The following is a 27,613-nucleotide window of genomic DNA, read 5'->3' on the forward strand; positions in this document are numbered from 1 at the left end:
CCCCCCCCCACCCCATTAAAATAGCCTGGACCAGGAATAGGAATGGTTAGTAGCCAGTGGTTATATTCATTTACGTTTTTTTTTTACCACCCCTAGATCTCTGGCTATTTGATTATCTTTGAGATTTTATCCTGTATTTAAAACATTTCACTTATAGACACATAGCTTGTATTCTGTATGACATTTTTAATACTTGAAATGCTTGCAGTTTAAATCTGTTATTTGTTGTTTTCTCTGTTATTCATTCGTGGTATTTTGCTTCCATGTGTATTTGTGATCTTTGATATAAATTTTTGTTTGCTCTTTAATTTTGAGAATCCTATCTAGTTAAGGTGGAGTAGTTTCCTCTAGTGAAAATTTGTATCTGCTTCTTGCCCAGAATTGGGGGAAGGGGAACCACTAGCCCTGAATCACTTGGACATACTTCAAAGGTCTCAGCTTAATGTGGGAGTCTCAGGTTTGACCCCCCACCTTTATTGGTCCAGAGCTTGTCATTTTGAACACAATTAGAATGTTTTGGGAATTGGCCCACAAGGAACCCTGTTCCTCCTCCTTGTTTACTCCATAGCTCATGATTTTTTCCCCCTTCAAGGAGTAGCCTGGGAGATTTCTCCTATTTACGGTGAGCCTTGAAATGTTTTCAAAGGTATATGTTCTACAGGATCTAGGTTTTTTTGCAGTAGAAAGGACTTCCTTAGTACCTTGTTCATCATATTCAAGGAGAAGCCTCTTTGTATCTTTTGATATCATACATTTTTTAATTAGCTTTTAAGCCTTTTTCTGTACAGCCGTCATAAATACCAATCCTGGGGCGCCTGGGTGGCTCAGTGGGTTAAAGCCTCTGCCTTCGGCTCAGGTCATGATCCTGGGGTCCTGGGATCAAGCCCCGCATCGGGCTCTCTGCTCATCAGGGAGCCTGCTTTCTCCTCTCTCTCTCTCTCTGCCTGTCTCTCTGCCTGTTTGTGATCTCTCTGTCAAATAAATAAATAAAATCTTTAAAATAAATAAATAAGTAAATAAATAAATAAATACCAATCCTATTTGGATATTTAGGATATTTTTAATTTTTTGCTGCAGTGAACATCATTGTAGAAATGTAACGTAAATCAGGGGTTGAGGATATTGAGAAAAAGTATAACTGTTATTGTGGGCAAGAGTTCCAAATTCAAATGCTTTATAGGATCCTGGCAAATAATGCAGATGAATAAAATGAACCAGTGAAGCTGCAAAAGACCATAAGGAGTGGTGGGAACATGTCAGCCTGAAGGGCACATGCCTATCTTATGAAGGCAGCTGCTTCTCAACTCCAGTCAGTGGTTACCATCTAGAAATGAGAGCCTGGTATGGTCAGTTCTGATTCTTCGAGCAAGACAAACTGGAAATCCAGATGATGATGATGATGATGATGATGATGATTTTTTTTTTTTTTTAAGAAATCTCCAAAATGTTTATGGAGGCATTTTGACTGCAAGCCACATAAAACTTGTTGACACAAAAGGAGTGACTTTGCAGTGTATGTTCTAGGATCATAACAGAATAAATGGTAGGAAAGTGCTTACTGAAGACACAGCTGCTTAGTCATATTTCCATCCTCAGTATGAAAATTGAGAGAAATGAGAGGTTAAGAGTTTAAGATCTTGGCATTGAGATTTTTTTTTAATAAGGCTCAGCCTTTTGGTTTTCAATCTATCTTCCTCCCTTCCCTCCCCTCCTGTCCCTTCCCCTCCCCTCAGCTCAAGGTTGCAGGGAGGGCCAAGGGAAATAGGAAGAGAGCATTCCAGATATCATCCCAGTGGAAAGCCAAAACTCAGAATTCTTAATAAATTTGGCATGTGAGGGAACATGATTGAATAAGTAGGAAGGAACTTTGAATGTCGCATTAAGGAATTGGGATTATCCTGTAGGCAATAGGGAGCCGTGAAGACTTCTTAGTAATAAGGTGACATATTGAAGACAGTGCTTTGAGGAGGTTACTCTTATGTCATCATATAGGATAGCTGGAAGGAAGGAGCCAGAATGAAAGCCATAAAACTAGTAGAAAGACTATATAATAATTCAGAGGAGAGATTAGTGCAGATCTGAATTAGAATAATAGGAGTAGGGGTGGGAACTTGAGAGGCAATATAATGAGTGGTTAAGAACACTGACTTTGGAATCAGACAGATCTGTATCTGAATCCCAGATCAGATATTTACTATGTTACCTTGGGAAAATGATTTAACATCCCCGAGCCTCATTTCTCATCCATAAAATAGAAATAATAACACTTAGCTTAAAGAGTGGTTATATAGACTAATGAGATGATGTAAGTAAGTGCTTAGCATTATAGTTGAAATATAGTAAAAGTACAATTAATTATTAGATCCATGCCTAAAACACTGGAAAAAAGACTCAGCATGACTTGGTTGATTGTCTGAATATAAAGAGAGAGTCCAGATGACTCTTGGTGTTTTCAAGCTTGTTTTAGTGATGGTTCAAAGAAAGCTGATTTAAAATAGAAAAATCAGGGGCACCTGGGTGGCTCAGTGGGTTAAGCCTCTGCCTCAGGGTCCTGGGATCAAGCCCCTCATTGGGCTCTCTGCTCAGCAGGGAGCCTGCTTCCCTCTCTCTCTCTCTGCCTGCCTCACTGCCTACTTGTGACTTCTGTCAAATAAATAAATAATGAAAAAAAAAATAGAAAAATCAGTTTGACTTTAGATATGTGGAATTTGAGGTAATGGTAAGAAGTGTATAGTAGGCTATTAGAGATTTGATTCTGGAAATTCTGGTAGAATGTAAGATTTAGAAATCAGCAGCATAATGGGAAGGGCCAAACACTTCTCAAGTTGGAAAGACTTCACCTCTGAGCCTTGCTATAAATCTACGTTTTTTTCCACTGTTATCTTTTAAATTTTACAATTTAAGTAAAGTTGACTATAAATCTACATTTATATGTGTGACAGGTGTTTTTTTTTTTTATTTAAATTCAGTTAACTAACATATAATGTATTATTTGTTTCAGAGGTAGAGGTCAGTGATTCATCAGTCTTATATAGTACCCAGTATTCATTACATCATGTGCCCTCCTTAATGTCCAACATCACTAGTCAACCCATCCTCCCACCCACCACCCCTCCAGCAACCCTCAGTTTTTCCTATGATTAAGAGTCTCTCTCTCTCTCTTTTTTTTTTTTTTCTAAGATTTTATTTCTTTGACAAAGAGAGACACAGCCAGAGAGGGAGCACAAGCAGGGGAAGTAGGAGAGGGAGAAGCAGGCTCCCCACCGTGGGCTCTCCAGGGATCATGACCTGAGCCAAAGGCAGACGCTCAATTACTGAGCCACCCAGGCGCCACAGATTAACAGTCTCTTATGGTTTGTCTCCCTCTCTCATTTCATCTTGTTTTATTTTTTTCCTCTCTTCCCCTATGATCCTCTGTTTTGTTTCTTAAATTCCACATATGAGTCAGATAGTATAATTGTCTTTCTCTGGTTGACTTATTTTGCTTAGCATAATACCCTCTAGTTCCATCCAGATCATTGCAAATTGCAAGATTTCATAATTTTTTTTAATGGCTAAGTATTCCATTATACACACACACACACACACACACACACACACACACACACACCCCACGTCTTTATCCATTCATCTGTCTATGGACATCTGTCCTCTTTCCATATTTTGCCTATTATGGACATAGCTGCTATAAACATTGGAGGGCAGGTGCCCCTTTGGATCACAACATTTGTATCTATGGGGTAAATACCCAGTAGTGCAACTGCTGGGTTGTAGGGTAGTTCTATTTTCAACTTTTTGAGGAACCTCCATACTGTTTTCCAGAATGGCTGTACCAGCTTGCATTCCCACTAGTAAGATAAGATGGTTCCCCCTTGTTTGCATCCTTGTCAACATCTGTAGTTTCCTGACTTGTTAATTTTATCCATTCTGACTTCTGTGAGGTTATATCTCATTGTGGTTTTGATTTGTATTTCCCTGATGCTGAGTGATGTTGAGCATTTTTTTCATGGGTCTGTTGGCCATTTGTATGTCTTCTTTGGAGAAATATCTGTTCATGTCTTCTGCCCATTTCTTAATTGTAGTTTAATAAGTTCTTTAGAGACTTTGGATACTAGCCCTTTACCTGATAAATCATTTGCCAGTAACTTCTCCCATTCTGTCACTTGTCTTTGGTTTTGTTGACTGTTTCCTTTGCTGGGCAAAAGCTTTTTATCTTGATGAAATCCCAATAGTTCATTTTTGCCTTTGTTCCCCTTGCCTTTGGAAAGGTGTCTAGCAAGAAGTGGCTGTTGCTGCCTGTGTTCTCCTCTAGGCTTTTGATGGATTCCTGTCTTACATTTAGGTCTTTAATCCATTTTTTAGTCTGTTTTTGTGTATGGCATAAGGAAATTCATTCTTCTGCATGTGGCTGTCCAATATTCCCAACACCATTTGTTGAAGAGACTGCCTTTGTTCTATTGGATATTCTTTCCAGCTTTGTCAAAGATTAGTTGACCATAGAGTTGAGGGTCCATTTCTGGGTTCTGTATTCTGTTCCATTGATCTTTGTACATATTTTTGTGCCAATACCATACTCTCTTGATGATTACAGCTTTGTAATAGACCTTGAGAGTCTGGAATTGTGATGCCTCCAGCTTTGGTTTTCTTTTTCAACATTCCTTTGGTTATTTGGGATCTTTTCCAAATAAATTTTAGTTTGCTTGTTTCATCTCTGTGAAAAATGCTGGTGATATTTTGATAGGGATTGAACTGAATATATAGATTGATTTGGGTAGCATAGACATTTTAACAATATTTGTTCTTCCTATCCATGAGTTAGTTATTTGTGTCTTCCTCAGTTTCTTTCATTTACTTGTGTCTTCCTCAATTTCTTTCATAAGTGTTCTATAGTTTTCAAAGTACAGATCCTTTACCTTTTTGGTTAGGTTTATTCCTAGGTATCTTACGGTTTTTGGTGCAGTTGTAAATGGGATCAATTCCTTGATTTTTTCTTTCTTCTGTCTCATTGCTGGTGTATAGAAATGCATCTGACTTCTGTGCATTGATTTTATATCCTGTGACTTTGCCAAATTCCTGTATCAGTTTTAGCAAATTTTTGGTGGTGTCTTTTGGATTTTCTACATAGAGTATCATGTCATCTGCGAAGCATGAAAATTTGACCTCTTCTTTGCCAATCTGGATGCCTTTTATTTCTTTTTCTTGTCTGATTGCTGAGGCTATGACTTCTAGTACTTGTTGAACAACAGTGGGGAGATTTAACATCCTTATCATGTTCCTGATCTTGGGGGGAAAGCTCTCAGTTTTTCCACATTGAGGATGACATTTGGTGTGGGTCTTTTCTATATGGCTTTTATGATATTGAGGTATGTTCCCTCTGTTCTTGCACAATGGAGAGTTTTTAATCAGGAAAAACTGTATTATATGCTGTATTTTGTCAAAGCCTTTTCTGCGTCTATTGAGAGGATTATATGGTTCTTTTCCTTTCTTTTATTAATGTGGTATATCGCATTGATTGATTGATTGATTTGCAAATGTTGAACCACCCCTGCAGCCCAGGAATAAATCCCACTTGGTATGGTGAATAATCCTTTTAATGTATTACTGGATCCTATTAGCTAGTATCTTGGTAAGAATTTTTGCTTCTATGTTTATCAGGGATATTGGTCTGTAATTCTTCATTTTAGTGGGTCTTTGTCTGGTTTTGGGATCAAGGTAATGCTGGCCTCATAGGATGAGTTTGGAAGTTTTCTTTCCATTTCTATCTTCTGGAACAGTTTAAGAAGAATAGGTGTTAATAATTCTTCAAATGTTTGGTAGCATTCCCTTGGGAAGCCATATGACCCTGGACTCTGTTTGTTGGGAGATTTTTGATTACTGATTCAATTTCTTTGCTAGTTATAAGTCTGTTCAGCTTTTCTGCTTCCTCTTGTTTCAGTTTTGGTAGTGTATATGTCTCTAGGAATGCGTCCATTTTTTTCCAGATTGCCTAAATTGTTGGTGTATAGTTGGTCATAATATGTTCTTATAATGGTTTGTATTTCTTCAGTATTGGTTTTGATCTCTCCTCTTTCATTCTTTTCTTTTTAGTAAGTCTGGCAAGGGGTTTGTCAATGTTATTTATTCTTTCAAAGAACCAGCTCCTAGTTTTATTGATCTGCTCAACTGTTCTTTGGATTCTGTTTCATTGATACCTGCTCTAATCTTTATTATTTCTCTTCTTCTGCTGGGTTTAGGCTTTATTTGCTATTCTTTGCCAGCTTCTTTGGGTTTAAGATTAGGTTGTGTACTTGAGACCTTTCTTGTTTCTTGAAAAAGGCTTGTATTGCTATATACTTCCATCCTAAGACTGTCTTTGCTGCATCCTAAAGGTTTTGAACAGTTGTATTTTCATTTTCATTTGTTTCCATGAATTTTTAAAATTCTTCTTTAATTTCCTAGTTCACCTGTCCATTCTTTAGTAGGATGCTCTTTCACCTCCATGTATTTGAGACTTTTCCAAATTGATTCAGTACTAGTTTCAAAGTATTGTGGTCTAAAAATGTGCAGGGAATAATCCCAATCTTTTGGTACTGGTTGAGACCTGATTTGTGACCCAGTATGTGATCTATTGTGGAGAATGTTCCAAGTGCATTTGAGAATAATCTGTATTCTATTGCATGAGGATGGAATACTGAGAATATATCTGTGAAGTCCATCTGGCCCAGTTGTCATTCAAAGCCCTTGTTTCCTTATTGATCTGCTTAGATATCTGTCTGTTGCAGTGAGTGTGGTGTTAAAGTCCCTTACTATTATTGTATTATTATCAGTGCGTTTTTATTAAACAATGAAGAAAGACTGATATAAGAAGAGGCTCTAGGAAGTTTGGTGTTACAGAAGCCAAAGGGAGAAGAGGGTTTCAAAAGGAGAAGATAGCTAAGTATCAGAAAATTTAAGTAATATAAGTTCAAAACTAAACTAGTTCAGATAGTCCAAGTATTATAAGATGGACTTCTGGGGTGCCTGGATGGCTCAGTGGGTTAAAGCCTCTACCTTCAGCTCAGGTCATGATCTCAGGGTCCTGGGATCGAGCCCCACATCAGGCTCTCTGCTCAGCAGGGAGCCTGCTTCCTCCTCTCTCTCTGCCTGCCTCTCTGCCTACTTGTGATTTCTGTCTGTCAAATATATAAATAAAATCTTTAAAAAAAAAAAAAAGAAGATAGACTTCTGGTAGTTAAGAAATGGTTAAGGAGAAACTAAAGTTAATACAATCTATTTTTAAAGAACTTTTGTGTTTTTTTTTTTAAGATTTTATTTATTTATTTGACACAGAGAGAGAGAGAGAGAGAGATCACAAGCAGGCAGAGAGGCAGGCAGAGAGAGAGGGGGAAGCAAGCTCCTGGCCGAGCAAAGAGCCCAATGTGGGGCTCGATCCCAGGACCTTGAGATCGTGACCTGAGCCAAAGGCAGAGGCTTAACCCACTGAGCCACCCAGGTGCCCTGAACTTTTGTGTTTAAAAAAAAAAAAAAAAAAGAAAGAAAGAAAGAAAGAGGGAATTGTCTGAGGTCCTTGGGCTGACATGCCAGCAATGCTGGAGATGCCGCTTTCTGTACACCTAAAATTCCACCATCCCCACCCAGTTACAGAGCCTTCAAAAACTCTCTCTGTGGAGCTAAACAACACTGTTCACTGGGCTGCTGCTTTTTGTTTTTAACAGTTTTATTGAGATATAATGGAGGTACCATGTTTCATCATTTAAAGTATACAATTTAGTTGTTTTTAGCATATTCACAGAGTTGAGCAACCATCACCATAATCTAATTTTAGAACATTTGCATTATCCCACAAAGAAATCCCATAATCAATCTCTATTTTCCCCTTCCCAAGTCCCTGGCAACCACTAATCTACTTTTGTCTCCATTGATTTGCCTAATCTGGACATTTCGTATAAATGCAGTCAAACCATATGTGACGTTTTGTATTTGGCTTCTTTCATTTAGCATGTTTTCAAGGTTCCTCTGTGTTATAATGTGTTTCAGTATTTCATTCTTTTTTGTTGTTGTTGAATAATACTCTTTTATGAACATACTACATTTTATTTATCCATCTACTGAAAGGCACTGAGGTTGTTTGCACTTTTTGGCTATCATGAATACTGCTGTGAACATTCATATACAAGCTTTTTTTTTTTTAAGATTTTTATTTATTTATTTGACTGAGAGAGAGATCACAAGTAGGCAGAGAAGGGGAAGCAGGCTCCCTGCTGAGCAGAGAGCCAGATACAGGGCTCGATCCTAGGACCCTGAAATCATGACCTGAGCCGAAGGCAGAGGCTTAACCCACTGAGCCACCCAGGCGTCCCCATATATAAGTTTTTGTGTGAACATATGTTTTCATTTCTTATCTAGTATAAGTATATATCTAGGAGTAGAATTTCTGGGTCATATGGTAACTCTATATTTAAGATTTCAAGGAACTTCCAGACTGTTTTCCAAAGTGATTACACCATTTTACAGTCCTCCCAGCCATGTATGAGGGTTCTGATTTCTCTACATCATCAACACTTGTTATTATCTGTCTTTCAGATTTTAGCCATTCTAGTAGGGTGAAGTGGTATCTCATTTTAGTTTTGGCTTGCACTTCCCTAATAACAAATGATGTTGGGATTCTTTTAATGTGTTTGTTGACCATTTTTATGTCTTCTTTGAAAAAATAGCTAGCTATTCAGATCCTTTGCCCATTTTTTAATTGAGTTATATGTCTTTTTATTCTTGAGTTGTGAGAGTTCTTCATATATTCTGGATAGAAATCCCTTATCAGAAATTTGATTTGCAAGTATTTTCTCTTATCCTGTGGGGCTTTTTTTTTTAATTATCTTGATTATGTCCTTTGAAGCACAAAAGCTTTAAATTCTCACAAAGTCCACTTTATGTATGTTTTCTTTTGTCACTTGTACTTTTGGTATTGTCTAAGAATGTCTAAGAATATATTGCCTAACTCAAGATTATGAAGAGTTATTCCTTTTTTTTTTTAAGCTTTCTTTAAAAAAAAAAAAGATTTTATTTATTCATTTGACAGAGATCACAAGTAGGCAGAGAGGCAGGCAGAGAGAGGGTGGGAAGCAGGCTCCCCACTGAGCAGGGAGCCCAATTCAGGGCTTGATCCCAGGACCCTGGGATCATGACCTGAGCCGAAGGCAGAGGCTTTAACCTGAGCTTTCTTTTAATAGACCATCCCCCCCACATGAATAGCAGGGTCTTCTAAGCCTTTTGAGTCAGATCTGTCTACCACTCACTCTCATTTACTCAAGGCACATTTCTTTTACACTACTATCGTCTAGCAAGATTTGGACTAACCACCTTGTATCTGCCAACCACTGTGCTAGGTTTGTGGGAAATAGAACAAAAATGATTCTGTCCAACACACTGGGTATTGGGCGAAGATGAATTTAACTGGGGCACCTGGGTGGCTCAGTGGGTTAAAGCCTCTGCCTTCAGCTCAGGTCGTGATCTCAGGGTACTGGGATCGAATCCCACATCGGGCTTTCTGCTCAGCAGGGAGCCTGCTTCCCCCTCTCACTCTGCCTGCCTCTCTGCCTACTTGTGATCTCTCTCTGCCAAATAAATAAATAAAAATTTTTTTTAAAGATTTTATTTATTTATTTGACAGAGAGAGATCACAAGTAGGCAGAGAGGCAGGCAGAGAGAGAGGAAGGGAAGCAGGCTTCCTGCTGAGCAGCGAGCCCGATGCGGGACTCGATCCCAGGACCCTGGGATCATGACCTGAGCTGAAGGCAGCGGCTTAACCCACTGAGCCACCCAGGCGCCCAATAAATAAAAATTTTTTTAAAGATTTTACTTATTTATTTGACAGAGAGAGATCACAAGTTAGGCAGAGGGACAGGGAAGCAGGCTCCCTGCTGAGCAGAGAGCCCGATGTGGGGCTCAATCCCAGGACCCTGGGATCATGACCTGAGCCGAAAGCAGAGGCTTTAACCCCCTGAGCCACCCAGGCGCCTCTAAATAAATAAAATTTTTTAAAAAGATGAATTTAACTTGGATTTTGCAGTCAAAAGAGACATTAAGGTAGATATGAAAAAAGAACATTAAACATATCAAAGGACAAATGATTTATTTAATAAAACTGTTCATGGACTGATACTACTTTTTGATGAAGTTTGCATCAGTATACAGTGAAGTGAGAAAAATAATGACAATATGCTTTCTCTTATGCAATGATTATAGTTGATGCGAAGTTTTATTATTATTTTTAAAATGATGCTGTTTGGCAATGTAAGAAATTAGCGATCCCATATAGATCTACTGGTTTTTGTGGGATTCTTTTCTTGTCTGTAAAACCAACAACCTGTAGCCACAGGTTCAGAAGATAGGAAGATCATTTCTGGCAGTGAAGACTTGATGAAGGAACTGATTTGAGCCTTGTAGAATTTGGATAATTCTGAATACAGGCAACTTTAACAGGTAGGAGAATGTGAATAAGGGTGGCAGAGTGGAAATGAGATTATGAAACAGGTTTGAAGGACTACATGATGGGGTGTCAGAAGTAAGTTTGTATAAAGAGAGAGTAGATAGATAGCCAAGATGGATGACCTTGAAAGCCGATTCTCTGGGTAATGGGAAGCCATTAAAAAGGGGCAAGAGGAGTCACGTATTGAAGAAAGATGGTACTTTAAAGAGATGAATCTGGCAGTTGTGGAAGGTAAATTGCAAGTGAGAATACTAATTAGGAGCCAGTTGAGGTTTATAGTGTGTCAAAATTTTTTTGTTGTTGGTAACCAGAAAATAATTTGATCTTTCATCAGAAGCACTACAGATTTTTAGGGGCACCTGGGTGGCTCAGTGGGTTAAGCCTCTGCCTTCGGCTCAGGTCATGATCTCAGGGTCCTGGGATCAAGCCCCACGTTGGGCTCTCTGCTCAGCGGGGAGCCTGCTTCCTCCTCTCTCTCTGCCTGCCTCTCTGCCTACTTGTGATCTCTCTCTCTCCCTGTCAAATGAATTAAAAAAAAAAAAAAACAAACTAAAAAAAAAAAAGGTGTTATAGATTTTTAGCAGTAGTGGGTAGAAAGTAGGTGATGATATGGTAAAATAAGCCAAACATAGAAAATTTGAAAGTTACCAGCATTTCCTAAGTAGTGGCTCTCCAGTGTGATACATGGCTTAGCCTCACAGAAATTTCAGGGAACAAGATCCTGGACCTAGAAATCTTACAGTAAGAAGCTAGAAGTCCAAGCACTTGGTCATGGAGAATGACTTTGTCCTATACTAAAGCTGCTTATCCAACCCACTTTGAGGTGTCTGTCAGGGGAGAGGGAAGTACAGCTATACCTCAGAGATATTGTAGGTTCTGTTCTAGATCACCGCGATAAAATGAATGTTGCAAAAAAGCAAGGCAAATGAATATTTTGGTTTCCCAGTGCATATGAAAATTATGTTTTTACTATACTATAGTCTGTTAAGTCTGCAATAGCATTATGTCTTTTAAAATGTACACACCTTAATTAAAAAATACTTTATTGCTGGGGCACCTGGGTGGCTCAGTTGGTTAAGCAACTGCCTTTGGCTCAGTCATGATTCTGAAGTCCTGGGATCAAGTCCTGCATTGGGCTCCCTGCTCATTGGGGAGTCTGCTTCTCCCTCTGACCTCTCCACTCTCATGTTCTCTCGCTCTCTCTCATTCTCTCTCTCTCTCTCTCTCAAATAAATAAATAAAATCTTTTTAAAAAATACTTTATTGCTAAAAATGTCAGCCATCATCTGAGCTTTCAGTAAGTTGGAATCTTTTTGCTGGTGGAAAGTCTTGCCCTCAATATTGAGGGCTGCTGACTGATCAGGGTGGTGGTTGCTGAAGGCTGGGGTGGCTGTAGCAAGTTTTTAAACTAAGACAACTAAAGGGGCATCAGGGTGACTCAGTCCGTTAAGCATCTGACTTTGGCTCAGGTTGTCATCTCAGGCTCCTGGCATCAAACCTCACATCAGGCTCTCTGGTTAGCTGTAGGAATCTGCTTGTCTCTCTGCCCACCCACCCCCAACTTGTGCTCATGCATGGGTGTTCTCTCTTTCTCTCTCTCTCTCTCTCTCAAATAAATAAATAAAATCTTAAAAAAAATAGGACAGTGAAGTTTACTGCACCAATTGACTCTTCCTTTCACAAGCAATTTCTCAGTAGCATTTGATGCCGTCTGATAGTGTTTTACCCACAGTAGAACTTCTTTTGAAATTGGAGTCCATTCTCTCAAACTTTGCTGCTGCTTTATTAACTAAGTTTATGTAATTTCTAAATTCTTTGTTGTCATTTCAGCAGAATTCACAGCATCTCCACCAGGAGTAGATTCCATCTCAAGAAACCACTTCTTTGCTCATCCATAAGGAGCAACTCCTCATCTGTTAAAGTTTTATCCTGAGATTATAGTAATTCAGACACATCTTTAGGCTCCACTTCTAATTCTAGTTCTCTTGCTATTTCCATCATATCCGCACTTACCTCCTTCACTAAAGTGTTGAACCTCCTCAAAGTCATCCTTTAGGTTTGGAATCAGCTTCTTCCAAACTCCTGTTAAATGTTGATATTTTGACTTCTTCCTGTAAATTACCAGTGTTTTTAATGGCATCAGGAATGGCGAATCCTTTCCAGAAGGTTTTCAATTAGCTTTGCCCAGATCAATCAAAGAAATCACCACCTATGGCAGTTATAGCCTGACGAAATAGATTTCTTAAACAGTAAGACCTGAGGGTACCTGGGTGGCTCAGTAAGTTAAGCGTCTGCCTTTGGCTCAAGTCATGAACCCACGGAACTGGGATTGAGTTCCACATAGGGCTCCCTGCTCTGTGGGGGGGCCTGCTTCTCCCTCTGCCTCTCTCTTTTTCTTTCTCTCATGAAAAAATAAAATCTTCAATAAAATAAAATTTAAAATTTAAAAATTAAAAAAAAAAATAAGGCTTGAAAGTTAAAATGACTCCTCGATCCGTGGGCTGCAGGGTGGATATTTTGTTAGCAGGCTTGAAAACAACATTAATGTCATTGTACATCTCCATCAGAGCTCTTGGGTGACCAAGTGCCTTGTCAATGAGTGGTAATATTTCAAAAGGAATCTTTTTTCTGAGCAGGAGGTCTCAACAGTGGGCTTAAAATTAAGTTCAGCAAGCCATGTTGTAAACAGATGTGCTGTCATCCAGACTTTGTTCCATTTACAGAGCACAGGCAGAGCAGATTCAGCAGAATTCTTAAGGGCCTAGGATTTTCAGAATAGTATGTCAACAAGGTTTCAACTTAAAGTCACCAGCTGCCTTAGCCCCGAGCAAGAGAGTCAACCAGTCCTTTTGCAGTTTGAAGCCAGGCATTGACTTCTCTCTCCTTTCTAACTCTGAAAGTTCTAGAAAGCATCTTCTTCCAGTAGAAGGCTGTTTCATCTTCATCAAAAACCCGTGGCTTAGTGGAGCCACCTTCATGAACAATCTTAGCCCGATCTTCCAGACCTTGCTACAGCTTCTGCATCAGCACCTGGGGCCTCACCTCGCGCTTTGATGTTACAGAGACGGCTTCGTTCCTTAAACCTCAGGAAGCAACCCCTGCTAGCTTCCAGCTTTCTCCTGAACCTTCCTCACCTCTCCCAGCCGTCAAAGAACTGAAGAGTTAGGGCCTTGCTCTCATCCAGAGCAAGGGACTGTTGTGGCTGGTCTGATCTTGTATCCAGACCACTGAAACTTTATCCATAGCAACAATAAGTCTCTTGCTTTCTAATGATTCATATGAAAAGTGCTACTCATGCTACAGCAAAGTAGCACTTTTAATTTCCTTCCAGAACTTTCTTTTGCATTTACAACTTAGATAAGCATTTGGCACAGAGGCCTACCTTTTGGCCTATCTCAGCTTTCAAAATGCCTTCCTCACTAGCTTAATCATTTCTAGCTTTAATTTAAAGTAAGAGTTGTACAACTCTTCCTTTCACTTGAAAACCATGAAGCCATCTTAGGGTTTTTAATTGGCCTAATTCTAATATTGTATCTCAGGGAAGAGGGAGGCCCACAGGGAAGGGGAGATACAGGTGAGTAGCCAGTGAATAGAGCAGTCAGAACACATACAACATTTATGAAGTTCACTATCTTATATGGGTATGATTCATGGCACCCCAAAGTAATTAACAATAGCTTTATATCAAGGATCACTGATCACAAGTCACCATAACAAATATAATAATAATGAAAAAGTTTGAAATATTGTGAGAATTCTAAAATATGACACAGAGACACAAATTGAGTAAATGATGTTAATGGCACCAAAGAGCCTTGCTCCACAGAGTGTTGCCACAGACTTTCAATTTGTTTAAAAAAAAAAAAAAGTAGTATTGAAAACATAGCAAAACAAAGTTCGGTAAAAGGAGGTATGCTTGTACAGTGACACCGTATCTGCCATTTTCAACTTCCCTGTGAGGATCACTAATGGTTAGTTTTAGGAAGCAGACTCCCTTTCTCCTCTTCCTCACTGTTTCTGCTTTATAGGATCATGGTGCCATGGCCCCTCAAAAAGATCAGGGTTGGAGGTAGGTTTGGGGGTTCTCACCCACTTCTGTTCTCTCTACAACTCTGTACCTCCCAGCATATCATCAGTGGGTCTCACAGGGAATAGAAGAAGCAATAAGGGAGATAAACTACATCTCTTCTGTATCCTGAGTGGTGGCTGCTGTGGTCCCGGCCAGTGGATACCAGGCTTCTTTCTAGGGACCTGAAATCCAAGGGCTTGGCTGTGGAATCCAGATACTGGTCAACACTGGGAGGAGACCTAGACAGGGCTAATACCTGGGGGCCAAGCCCTGCTTGCAACTATCTCTGTGTTCAAGGGTGGCAGCAGGGAGTGGTGGCATGAAGTGGACAGTGTTGTTGCTTGCTATACAGTTGGCTCTGGCTGTGACTTCTCCACTGTTCACTGATCCCCTCAGAACTGCCCCAGAACCTGAGGAAGGTGGAGCTTACAAGAAGCGAAGGGCTCTGTAGGTCTACAGGTAGAACTGAGATTTTTCTGTGGCTGAGGGGAGACCACTCCCTTTCCTTAGCCTTCCTTTCCCTAGGAAAAGAAGCTTCCTGGCCCCTCACCCTGGCCAAATGGATTCTGCCTCATCACAGGCCCAGCTGGACCCCACTCGACACATGTCCAAAAGCTAATGTAGGTGAAAGGGAAAGGTTCTATTCCAGCCACACTAATAGGCCCTATGAAAATCCAGGGAACTGAATTGGACCCTTGTTCGGAAGGGGTCTGTTGCCAGCTTGGTCCTCAGTCTCACTACCACCCAGTGTATAGAAGAAGCCTGCCTGTGGCCCAGTCTCCCTTTTTCTCTGAGACAGACCTCATTTCTCTGAAGAGGCACACCCTAAATTGCCTAGTGCTAAGTCCAACTGGGATCCGCAAGGACTCTCCCTGCTGGTAGATTGATGAAGGGTCCTTACAACCTCCCTTCAAGGTTCAGGAACCCCCTCTCAGGCTGGCTGCTCCACCCTGAGGCTAGTCTGGAATCTTAGTGAAAGGAAAAAGCTAGAAAACAAGGAGTCATTCAGAGTGGGTTGAAGAGAGGAGGGAGAGGTTTCTGGCTAAGATCTAAAAGGAGGGGCATAAAGAAAGGAAGCTCTAAGCCTCTGCCCAGACTTTCCCTGAGACTCCTAAGGACAAGAGAGAAGCTAGGTAGGCCCTGCTCTCTCCCTAATTTTCTTAGCTGCCTTTAGAGTTCTCAGCCTTCCAGCACTGCCTGCCCTCTGTGGCTGACTCCTTTCCCTCCCCTCCCCCCTCCCTGGGCTAAAGGGCCCACAGGGACTGACAGGGAGGGAGGCTGAGTGGCTGTACTGTGGGCATGCCTGCTCCTTTCCCTTCCCCCTTCCCTTAGCAGCAACGTCACCGCAGCACCAGTGGCAGCGGCGGCAGCAGCAGTGAGGATCCTGGGGCTGGGATTGCGCAGGCTCCCTGCATTAGCAACGATGCCATTGTATTAGCAGAAATCAGATCTTAGGAAATCGGTTCAGTTCCCTCTGTGTGGTCCCGTGGAACAATGCCTCAGCTGGAACTGTCAAGGTAGAGCTTGGTTGGAGTGCAAAAGGAACAGAAGCCTCCGGGTACAGCTCAAGGCTCCTTACAGAGGTATGGCTCAGCGGAGCTGGGGGAGGGGCAGGGCAGAGACGCTAGGATAACCGATCAGCACATTTGGGCCCTGGTTTCTGAGGGTTGGCTTTGTCTTTCCGAAAGAGAGAGAGCGAGCGAGCGAGAAAGAGGGGGAGAGCATGAGAGCAAACATTAGCCGAGCTCATCCTTGCATATATTTGGGCTGTGGTGCAGAGGCTTGGGCTAATGCTGTTTTGTCAAGAAGCAGATACCCTCCTTCCTCTCTGGGCGTTTCTGATGAAGTACTATAGTGTGGGCCAGGGTGGAGGGGTTCAGATCTAAGAACAAAGGCTTAATGGGAGGAGACACCCCAAACCTATTATAAGTTTATGTTGGAGAAAATGCAGGGATTTGAGCAGCTTTCAAGAGGAGGGGCTGGGAAACATCCAGCCCATTCCTTTTCCTCCATACAAAAACATACATACCTATGGACACATATCTTCTGGTACCATGGAAGCCACTAGGCTCTCGGTAAGGATGGAATAAGAAAGAATGTTGACCAAGAGGCTCCACAGTCTACTGGGGGCACGCAGGGAGGTGGTCACTGTTATACTGAGGGCACCTGACTTGTTATAATCGGTCTTCTTATCAGACCTAGATTCCTAACAGGAAGGGACCCGACCATAAGCTGATACTCCCAAATGCACCCTCTACCTCTCCTTTCTCGGTCCTGCCACAGAGGGGACCCAGACAGGAAAAAGGCTATCCGTCCTACTGATGCTCCTCATGGGACCTAAGGTCAAGGTCAGATTTTTAGATATTAGCAACTGAGTACCACTGTCATCCCAGTCCTCCTTCAGAAGGCCAAAAAAAGAGGGAAGGCGTTCAATGACTGGCAGAGAGATGCTGATGACCAAAAACAGAGGAAACCTTTCTTCTGGAGTGTAGAACATTTTCCTGCCCAGAGTTACCTTATTGCTGAGCAGGTAGAGTTCCTTAAATTCCCATTTCCATTCACCACTTTGGTGGATGATTCAAAAATATGCTAATAGGAGTCAGTAGTTCCACTTTGTGCAAATATGTGGTTGGGGAATACACTGGGAAGTTGTGGGAGGTTGTTAGTTCCCAGGAAGCATCTAGGAATGTGAACTACAGAACAGGAAAAGGGGGCCTTGGGAACTATGAAGGGGGCAGGGAGATGAGGACCAGGAGCTGCAATAGAAGGTGAATTGAAGACTGTTTAGTAACACTCATATTACTGGGGCAGTAATATTGAAAGGGACAGTGGGTTTAGAGAATAGAGAAGTGGGTAAACACAAATTATGTAAGTGGAGGCTAGAGTGCAGGCCTATACAGGAAAGGTAGGAAGCAGCCTGGCAGGGTAAATGCCAAGACTTTAGGCCTATACAGGAAAGGTAGGAAGCAGCCTGGCAGGGTAAATGCCAAGAGGGTGTGGCCCTGATCATTTTCTTTGGGAGGGAGTTGTAGTGGAAAGAATTAAGAACTGGGCAGAATTGGGCAGACCTGAGTTTGTGTCCCATCTCAGCTGTGTAATTATGAGCAGACTACTTAACTCTTGCTATGCTTCAGTTTTCTCATGTGTAAAATGGAAGTGATCATGCCTACTTTAAAAGATTAGAGTGGTGGGGCACCTGGGTGGCTAAGTTGACTAAGCATCTGACTCTTGATTTCTCCTCAGGTTATGATCTCAGGGTCATTGAGTCCCACATCGGGTTCTGTGCCCAGCGGGGAGTCTGAGATTCTCTCTCTCCCTCTGCCCCTCCCCACCTGTCCCTCTCCCCCTAAAATAAATAAATAAATCTTTAAAAAGTTATAGGGGAACTAGAGATGACATAATGTAAATCACCTGGCATGCAAGAGATCAATGAATGATCACTAATAAATAGTATTGTTACGATAGGCCAGGAGACACCAATTTGGGATGGGAGCCAGGAAAAGGGCTCTCATGGAAAGCTTACCCTGGTTCTAGAGAGCTAGATTTCCTCACTTGATGCTGGCTGAACCCACCACTATCTGTCTAGTAATCATAGCTAGAGGGCCCATCTTCTGAGAGCTTTCTTCCACTTTCTTCCTATTCTGGATTCTCTGTTCCTTCTGCATCTTCATCTTCCATGTCTCTCCACTTAATCAGGGTACAGAATGAGTCTGGAATTAGCTCTTCTACCCCATTGTTTTCTCTTTTACTTTATTAGAGCTCATGGGCTGCAGTATTAAACTTGTATTATTATAGAACAAGTTATTCCCAAGAAAGAAGTCTAAGAGGTATGTGCTCTGTGGTGTTTGAAATAAAGTCACATGTATAGTATACTCTCATTACATTCTTAACTGATCAAAAGGTAAGATTCCTGAGTCCTGTCTTAATCTGTCATTTATTCATTGAGTGATCTTGGACAAGTCCTTTTGTTTTTGGATTGTTGCTTTCCTCATTTTTTAAAATGAAAGTGGCTCTGCCACTTTGGTGAGTTGTTGTGAGGATCAGTGAGACAACAATTTGTGGGCTGGGGGGGAGGGGGCAGAGGCATGAGTACAAAATCACATAGGATGTCTGCAGAACTTCACCTTAGTTGGCTGAGCTAGAGTTGTCTGTGAAGGAACTCTTGGCAGGCATTTCCCTTGGTTGTGTGAAGATCAGGGAGGAATAAGACCTTCTCTAAGATACAAAAATATAAAATGAATCCAACAGTGATGTAGTTTTATAGTTAAAATAGGATTCAACACAACCTAAATATAAAAGCTAAAATTATACAGCTTTCAGGGGGGAAAAAAAGGAAAAATTTTCTTCATGATCTTGGGATAGGCAAAGACATTTTAGATAGGACATGAAGAGCTTTAACCATAAAAGAAAAAAAAGATAAATGTGATTTTATATAATTAAAAACTTCCCATTAATTGAAAAACAACATTAAGAAAACAAATGGGCAAGACAGGCTAAGAGAAAATATTCTCAAGATATGTCTGACGGGGCGCCTGGGCGGCTCATTCCTTAGGCATCTGCCTTGGCTCAGGTCATGATCCTAGGATCCTGCGATCAAGTCCCACATCAGGTCCCTGCTGGCAGGAAGCCTGCTTGTTCCTCTCCCACTCCCCCTGCTTATGTTCCCTCTTTCAGTGTCTCTGTCAAATAAATACATAAAATCTTAAAAAAAAAAAAAAGACCTATCTGACAAAGGAAATTTTAAAACTCCTACAACTCAATTATAAAAAGATAAACAAGTCACGTTTATGAGTCCACAAATAACCAAGCACTTACCACATTCCGAGCACTATGTATAGGTTCTAGGGACATGGAGTTGACTATATTCCAGTTTCTGACCTCAGGAAATGAACTCTAGTTTGGGGGACAGATACATAAAACAACATTGTAATACAGCTCTGTATCCTCCAGCCAAAGGTTCTTCATCATCTTCTGTATCCATTTATTCTCTCTCCCTGGTTTAGAGGATCAGCCTTCTAGACTCTATGTCATTATGTTTTTCCATTTTGAAGCATGTATGACTCAGTAATAGTTTTGTGAATCAAATCAAAAGTTCTTATGTGTGTATATTTTATTTGTGAATGCTACTTGAAAATAGTGCTGGGGGCAGGGGGTGGTTGCTATTCATTGAAGATCAAATGATGGCTGTAGCCCATAGGTTTTCCTGAAAGTACTCCTATCCGTACAAGACAGTTTTCTATGCTCCTTTTAGTCCAGGCGTCATATGATAGCCTAGACTTTGGGGAAACTTAATACTCTATGTAAGGGGAAGCTGCCCTCTCTAAGCCCTGAACCCACCGTATCTGTGTTGTTTAAAGAAAACAAAATGAGGCATCTAGGTGGCTCGGTTGGTTAAGCATCTGACTCTTGATTTCAGCTCAGGTCATGATCTCGGGGTTGTAAGATCAAGCACCACGTCAGGTTCCATGCTGGGTGTGGAGCCTGCTTGAGAGTCTCTCCCACACCTCTCCCCCCAAATCTAAAAGAGAGAAAACAAAACTGTTTAAGTTATGTACATAATAGATATTTATTATATACAAATTAGAAAATACAGATGACTAGGGTTTCTGAAGGGATCGTGGGTAGGGGGTTGAGGAAGTGGATGATGGGCATTAAAGAGGGCATATGATGTAATAAGCACTGGGTGTTATATGCTGATGAATCACCGAACTCTACCTTTGAAACTAATAATATATTATAAGTTAATTAACTAATTTAAATAAAATTTTAAAAAGAAAATATAGATGAAACAGTAAAATTAAAAATAATCCGAAATCACTCAATAGAGATAAGCACTATTAATATTTTGTTGTATATGCCTTCAAATTTTCTCTCATGCATATTGATATGGTCTGAATATTTGTGTCCCCTAAAATTCATATGTTGAATCTAACCCTCAAAGGTAGTGGTAGTAGGAGGTAGGACCTTGGGAGGTGATTAGCTCATGAGGACAAAGCACTCATGAGTGGGGTTAGTGCTCTTACAAAACAGGCTCCAGAGAGCTCCCTTGTCTCTTACACAATACAAGGATACAGCTAGAAGGTACCAGCTATGAACAAGGAAGAGGGCAGAATGCAGCCATTCTGGCACCTTGATCCTGGACTTCCCAGGCTCTAAGACTGTGAGAAATAAATTTCTCTGTTTATAAGCCACATAGTCTGAGATGTTTTGTCATAGCAGCCTGAACAGACTAAGACATGTAATAGACATGTATTTATTTACAAAAATGGTGTCATACACTACATGCTGTTTGTAATCTGCAGTTTTACTTAACATTTTATGAACATTTTCCCAAGTCAGTAACCACATTAACACATTATTTTAATGATACTCTGCTCTGTACTTTTTTGTGGATTGTTATTACTAGAATTTTAGGTTGTTTGCAACTTTCTGTTATCCTTGTAGCATATATATTTGAACCCAAGTTTTCTTGGTGAAGGAAGAAAAGAGATGGGGAGTAGTGAAGGGAAAATTATCTCATGTACTTCATAGCTAAATTTCCTAAAAATCCTCTTTATTCCTCTCAACAAAATCCCATACTTGAAGGCAGCTTTCTTTCTTTTGTCTTTCTCAGTTTGTCTCTGCAAATGCCTAATCCCCTCCATTGCTCATCACCCATTCCCTTCCTCATCTCCCCTTTCCTCTTCTCATAAATCCTAATATTTTTTCTATTTTTAAAAAAGGTTTTAAATAAAAGCTTTGTTAAGGTATAATTTACATGCCATAAAAATCTATGGATTTGATTTTACTGACAGACTTTCATAATTATCACCACTGTGTGATTTCAGAACATTTTCATCACCCCCAGAAAGTACTTCCATACCCATTAGAAGTCACTCCCTGTTCCCCAGTCCCTGGCAACCACTAATCTATTTTCTTTTTCCCTCGATTTGCCTATTCTGGACATTTCATATAAATGGAATCATACAACACCATACAAAGAAGCCTTTTATGACTGGCTTCTTTCACTTATCTTTTTGAGGTTCATTCAGATTGTAGCATTGATCACTACCTGATTCCTTTTATTGCTAAATAATATTCTATTGCATGTATATATCAAATTTTTTTAAAAGATTTTATTTATTTATTTGACAGAGAGAGACACAGCGAGAGAGGGAGCTCAAGCCAGGGGAGTGAGAGAGGAAGAAGCAGGCTTCCCATTGAGCAGGGAGCCCGATGAGGGGCTCAATCCCAGAACCCTAGGATCAAGCCCTGAGCCGAAGGCAGAGGCTTAATGGCTGAGCCATCCAGGCGCCCCTATATCAAATTATTTTTTAACATCAGGGGTTTTTTTGCAGCTTTATCTATCTATCTACACTGGGGCTCCTGGCTGGCTTAGTTGGTAGAGTGCACAACTCTTGATCTCAGGGTGGTTCTATCCCCACTTTGGGTCAAGAGATTACTTAAAAATAGAATCTTAAAAAAAAAAAGAAAAGAAGAGAAACCAAATTTAAAAAATAAAGTACGTAAGCTCTACACCCAGTGGGGGGCTTGAAGTCTAGACCCTGAGATCAAGAATCACATGTTTTACCAACTGAGCAAGCCAGGTGCCTCTGTATCACATTATGTTTATCCATTCATCTATTAATGGATAATGGCTTGCTACAACTTTTTTGGCTACTGTGAATGCTGCTATGAATATTAATATACAAACTTTTGTGTGAACATGTGTTTTCCTTTCTCTTGGATATATACATAGGAGTAGAATTGCTGGGTCATGTGGTAACTCTATGTTTAACATTTTAAGGAACTGTCAGACTGATTTTCCAAAGTGGCTGTACCATTTTACAATGCCTCAAACAAGGTTGAGTTTCCAATATCTCCGCCAATATCCTCACCAACATTTATTACTATCTTTTATCTTAGACATCGTGGTGGAGATGAAGTGGTATCTATATGGTTTTCATTTCTATAATGACTAATGATGTTGAGCATCTTTCCATGTGTTTATTGGCCATTTGTAAGTTTTCTATGGAGAAATGTCTATTGAAGTTCTTTGTCCAGTTTTTAATTGGGTTATATGTCTTTTTATTGTTGAGTTATAAGAGTTCTTCATATATTTTGATCAGTAATCTCTTTGCAAATATTTTCTCCCATTTTGTGGATTGTCTTTTCTTAATGGTATACTCTGAAGCATGAAGGTTTTAAATTTTATGAAGTCCACCTTATCTATCATATCTGAGAAACCATCACCCAATCCAAGATAACAAATATTATTTCCATGTTTTCTTGTAGAACTCAAACCTCATAGCTCAGTTTAGCCTCTCTGGTTTCTACTTTTCTCCATATGAACTCGTTACGCCCAATCAACTCCCAAAAGGTTGGAAGTCCAACAAAGAAGTCTTCCTCTCAGAAAGTAAAGGTGGGGGGTGGCGGGGAGAAAGGATCAACACTCGCTTTTTAATATTGATGTAATTTAATTTATAAATTTTTAAACTGTATTCCTCACATACGTATTGATCAGCCACTTGAATTTTTTCATTTATGTGTTGCCTGTTCATGTCCTTGAGCATGTGTGACTTACCCGGATCTTTTCTATACTCCACATGAAGAGCAGTGATCCTGTAATCTAAATGAGTTAAATTTTTAAAAATTGGTGTTAAGCATTCAACTAAATGACGGAAAACTTAGGCATTAAGGAATTTAGATTCATAGTGGGTGGAAGAAAAATGACAGGAATAAAAAAGGAAAGAAGAGAAATGAATGAATTTCTAATTTCTAATTTCAAAAATTAGATAGGAGGAGTCTGAGCAAGCGACGACTGTTAGGACTTGAACTTGGTAGCACAGGAGACTAGAATTTGAGGAAGCCATTTGGCCACAGTCCAGCCAGCAGATCAGAGAGAGAATCTCCGAATGGGCTGTGTGTGCTTAGGACCAGGAGACTTTGAACAGGAGAGAACTTTACCTTAGCCTGTTAGAGGAAAAAGTGGGAAGAGAATACTTTCTAGGGGACCCTGATAGTGAAAGTTCTGGACTGAAACTGGGCAGAATTTGGGCACTTCAGAAGATCTGTATCCTGAGCCGGACAAGAGTGTATTATGCCTATGATGTTTGCTAGGCCTTCTGTGTGCCTGAGTGATACAAAAGTGATAGAAATAGACACCCATCCCCTCAGTGAGGAGGTTGGCATCACCCGTACTTGTAGTCACTCTGATGCCCAACTCGGTCTCTGTATTCAAGAAGCTCCAGGACAGGGGTACATGGCTGGCTCAGTCAGTGGAGCATGTGACTCCTGATCTCAGTGTTGTGAGTGCCAGCCCCATATTCACTGCAGAGATTACTTAAAAATAAAATCATGAGGGGTGCATGGGTGGCTCAGTCATTAAGTGTCTACCTTCAGCTCCAGTCATGATCTCAGGGCCTTGGGATGGAGCCCCATGTCAGGATCCCTGCTCATCGGGAGGCCTGCTTCTCCCTCTCCTGCTCCCCACTGCTTGTGTTCCTCTCTCACTGTGTCTCTGTCAAATAAATAAATTAAATCTTTAAAAAAATAAAGTAAAATAAAGTCTTGAAAAAGGAAAATAAGTAGAAGCTCCAGGACAGTAGGAGGGAGAGTGAGAATCACTAGCCCACAGCCAACAGAGAGGGACAAGCATTCTGGGGCTCAAAGGAGAAAATGAAGTGACATGGGGGCAAACCATACAGAATATTTAAAAACAGTTTTCTTGCAAAATTAATAGCTTATTGCCATGAGTACATGATGTAGTTCGTATTCATGATTTTACCCCTGTCTGAGAGCTGGCAAACTGTAGCTGGGTCTATGGCATCTCTCTGTCCCCCTCAGTGCCGAGCACCCTTTCAGCATCCTAGATGATTTTTCTAAGTTAGGTACTATTCATACTTTTTTTATAGTTGGGACTTATCATCATCGTTTACTGCTAAGAACATGTCCTTGAAAGAAAAGGAGAAATTACTGTTCTTGAGATCCCCAGACCTTCATAGGTGGCATGAAAAGGGGTTTGCCCTTTGTCACGGGTGGATGTATGGCCGATGAGGAATGGAGCAGGCACTCAGGAGCTGGACCTGTGCCATGTGGAAAGTCCAGCAGGGTGGCCTTACCCTGTCGGGCTGTGCTCTCAAGCTCCATCTTGACTCTGAGTCTTTTCTCCTCCATCTGAAAATGCTATGGGGAAGGGCATGTCCCTGACTTCCAGGGAGGTGACATTAGGTTCCCTTTCTTTCCCTCTCTCTCCAGGTGCCAAGCTCTCCTGATGAAATGTGTTCTGCCCCACTGGGCTCCGGGGGCAGTGTCTGGTGCTGTTGATGCCCTTGTTCGAAATTTCCAGAATGGATAGTCCCCCAAAGCTGGCTGGAGAGACCCTCATCGTCCACCACATCCCCCTGGTGCACTGTCAGGTCCCAGACAGGCAGTGCTGTGGAGGGGCAAGTGGAAGTAGTGGGAGCACCAGATCTAATCCTTTCTGCCCCCCTGACCTGGGCATCACCCAGCCTGATCAAGACCTAGGACAAGCTGACTCGCTGCTATACAACAGTCTGCACTCTGCTGCGGGGGGATCCACACGGCCTGCAGACAGCACGAAGAGTAGGGTTCGGGATGGCAGAGGCCCTGGGGCCCCTAAACGGCACAATCCTTTCCTGCTGCAGGAGGGTGCGGCTGAGCCAGGACTTAGTGATCTGTATGACGACAGCATTGGTGATAGTGCCACCCAGCAGTCCTTCCACCTGCATAGGGCTGGTCAGCCCACCTTCCATCTGTCCCCTTTCCAGCTGCCACCACATGGCCCCAGAGCGGGCAGGCCATGGGGGGCAACACGTAGTCGGGCTGGAGTAGTGGAGGGGCAGGAACAGGAGCCAGTGGCCACCTTGGAGAGCCAGCACTGCAGCCCTAGCCACTGCTGCCGGCCAGATCTAGAAGCAGAGACCATGGAGCTGGACGAGTGTGGGGGACCTGGGGGGAGTGGCAGTGGGGGTGGAGCCAGTGATACCTCTGGCTTTTCCTTCGATCAGGAATGGAAGCTCAGTTCAGATGAGTCCCCAAGGAACCCAGGATGCTCAGGCTTGGGGCCTCAGCACTGCCGCTGCAGTAGCACCTCCAGTCAGTCCGAGGCGGCTGACCAGTCCATGGGCTACGTGAGTGACTCCTCCTGCAACAGCTCAGATGGTGTGCTGGTCACCTTCAGCACCCTCTACAACAAGATGCATGGCAACTCCCGTGCCAATCTCAACTCCGCCCCACAGTCTTGCAGCAACTCTTCTTTCTGTAGCCACTCAGACCCTGGCGCCTTCTACCTGGACCTGCAGCCCTCCCCAGCCGAGTCGAAGATGTCTTATGAGTCCCACCACCCTGACAGCAGAGGAAGAGAAGGGAGCTATGGCTGTCCTCATGCCTCATCTCCTGAGCTCGATGCCAACTGCAACTCCTACCGCCCACACTGTGAGCCCTGCCCAGGTGTGGCTGACCTCACAGCCTGCTTCCAGAGCCAGGCCCGTCTTGTTGTGGCCACCCAGAATTACTATAAACTTGTCACCTGTGACCTCTCCTCCCAGTCATCCCCAAGCCCAGCTGGCTCTTCCATCACTAGCTGCTCTGAAGAACACACCAAGATAAGCCCTGCACCAGGCCCTGGCCCAGACCCTGGCCCTAGCCAGCCCTCTGAGTATTACCTATTCCAGAGGCCAGAAGTCCAGACAGAGGAACAAGGAGTGGTGGGTTCCTCGGTGGAAGCAGCAGCTCCTGTGGGCCCCGGTGTGATCGAGGGGCAAGTGTATACTAACACTTCACCCCCCAACCTTAGCACTGGACGCCAGCGCTCTCGGAGCTGTGATCGCAGCCTCGCGCGCAGCCCTCCTGTCCGCCTGGGCTCACTGGAACGCATGTTGAGTTGCCCAGTGCGCCTGAGTGAGGGTCCCGCAGCCCTCACTGGGCCTGGCTCCCCACCTCGGCGAGTCACCTCCTTTGCTGAGCTCGCCAAGGGCCGGAAGAAAGCTGCAGGCTCTGGCTCCCCGCCACTTCGAGTGAGCATTGGGGACTCCTCCCAGGAGTTCTCACCCATCCCAGAAGCCCAACAAGATAGGGTGGGCCCACTGGACGAGGGCACTCGCTGTAGCCACAGCCTACCACCCATGCCCTCAGGGCCCGGCATGGACATAATTGGCCCAGAGCCCTGGTCCACCCAGGTCTGTCAGGGCCCCCAGTCCAGTGAGATGCCACCTGCTAGCCTCAGAGCTGCTGGGCAAGGCCCCCTGGCCCAGCTGATGGATCCAGGGCTTGCTCTCTCAGGGAGCCCAGCCAACAGCCATACCCAGAAGGATGCAAGAGCTAGAGCTGACGGTAAGGAACCTAGAGGCTGGAGAATACCAGGATATATATGCATGGCCTCCTCAGTGATAGGGCCCTAAAAACCACCCTATCCATAACCACTAAAGGTTCCTCAGCCTAGATCCATCATCTTTCCAGTCCAGGTCATGTCCTACAGTTGTAATGGAGGGAAGGATAAAAAATAACACTGAAATGTCAGAGATTGATATATTGGGAAAGGAAGTATGCAGAAGATTGTGATAGTAAGCCTCGATGACTGGAAAGATGATGGTACATGGATAGGGACCACAGATACTGATGTAAAAGTGGATTTCCTGGAAAAAGGAGAAAGTCTCAAGTTCAGTTTGGGACATTTAGGAATTTGCAGTGCCTAAGAGATATGTCCCATAGACAAAGCACACTGGGTGTCAGTGAGGTTCGTACTTTGGCCAGTGATTGTTGCTGCTCTTCAAAGAGCCTGAATCCAGACACTTGACCTTTAAGCACCCTGGGCCTGCTCTTTCCCTATTTATTTTATTACATTTAAATAATTGTTTTATAAATGCTCTGTGTTACATGTTGGTGATAGAGAGATGTGAGGGACAGTCTCTAGTCTCAAGGAATTCTGACTATGGATGAAAACAGAAAAGGTAACATAATTAATACACGGAGATGGGGTGAGGCGCACGCCTGGGTGGCTTAGTTGGTTAAGCAGCCGACTCTTGATGTCAGCTCAGGTCTCAATTTCAGGATCGTGAGTTCAAGCCCTGTGTTGGAGC

The 27,613-nt window shown here is 42.3% G+C and overlaps 1 protein-coding gene across 1 annotated transcript in view; it reads left to right on the plus strand.

Moving 5' to 3' along the window:
* The window catches only part of RUSC2 (RUN and SH3 domain containing 2), a 72,163-nt gene that overhangs the window by 34,101 nt on the left and 10,449 nt on the right, over positions 1-27,613 (plus strand). The window contains exon 2 of the mRNA XM_047698741.1: positions 24,771-26,867. Coding sequence (XP_047554697.1) covers positions 24,839-26,867 — 2,029 coding nt within the window. The 5' untranslated portion in view covers positions 24,771-24,838. The remainder of the gene's footprint in view (positions 1-24,770; positions 26,868-27,613) is intronic.

Source organism: Lutra lutra, chromosome 13, assembly GCF_902655055.1.
Source record: "Lutra lutra chromosome 13, mLutLut1.2, whole genome shotgun sequence".
Classification (NCBI taxonomy): Eukaryota; Metazoa; Chordata; class Mammalia; order Carnivora; family Mustelidae; genus Lutra; species Lutra lutra.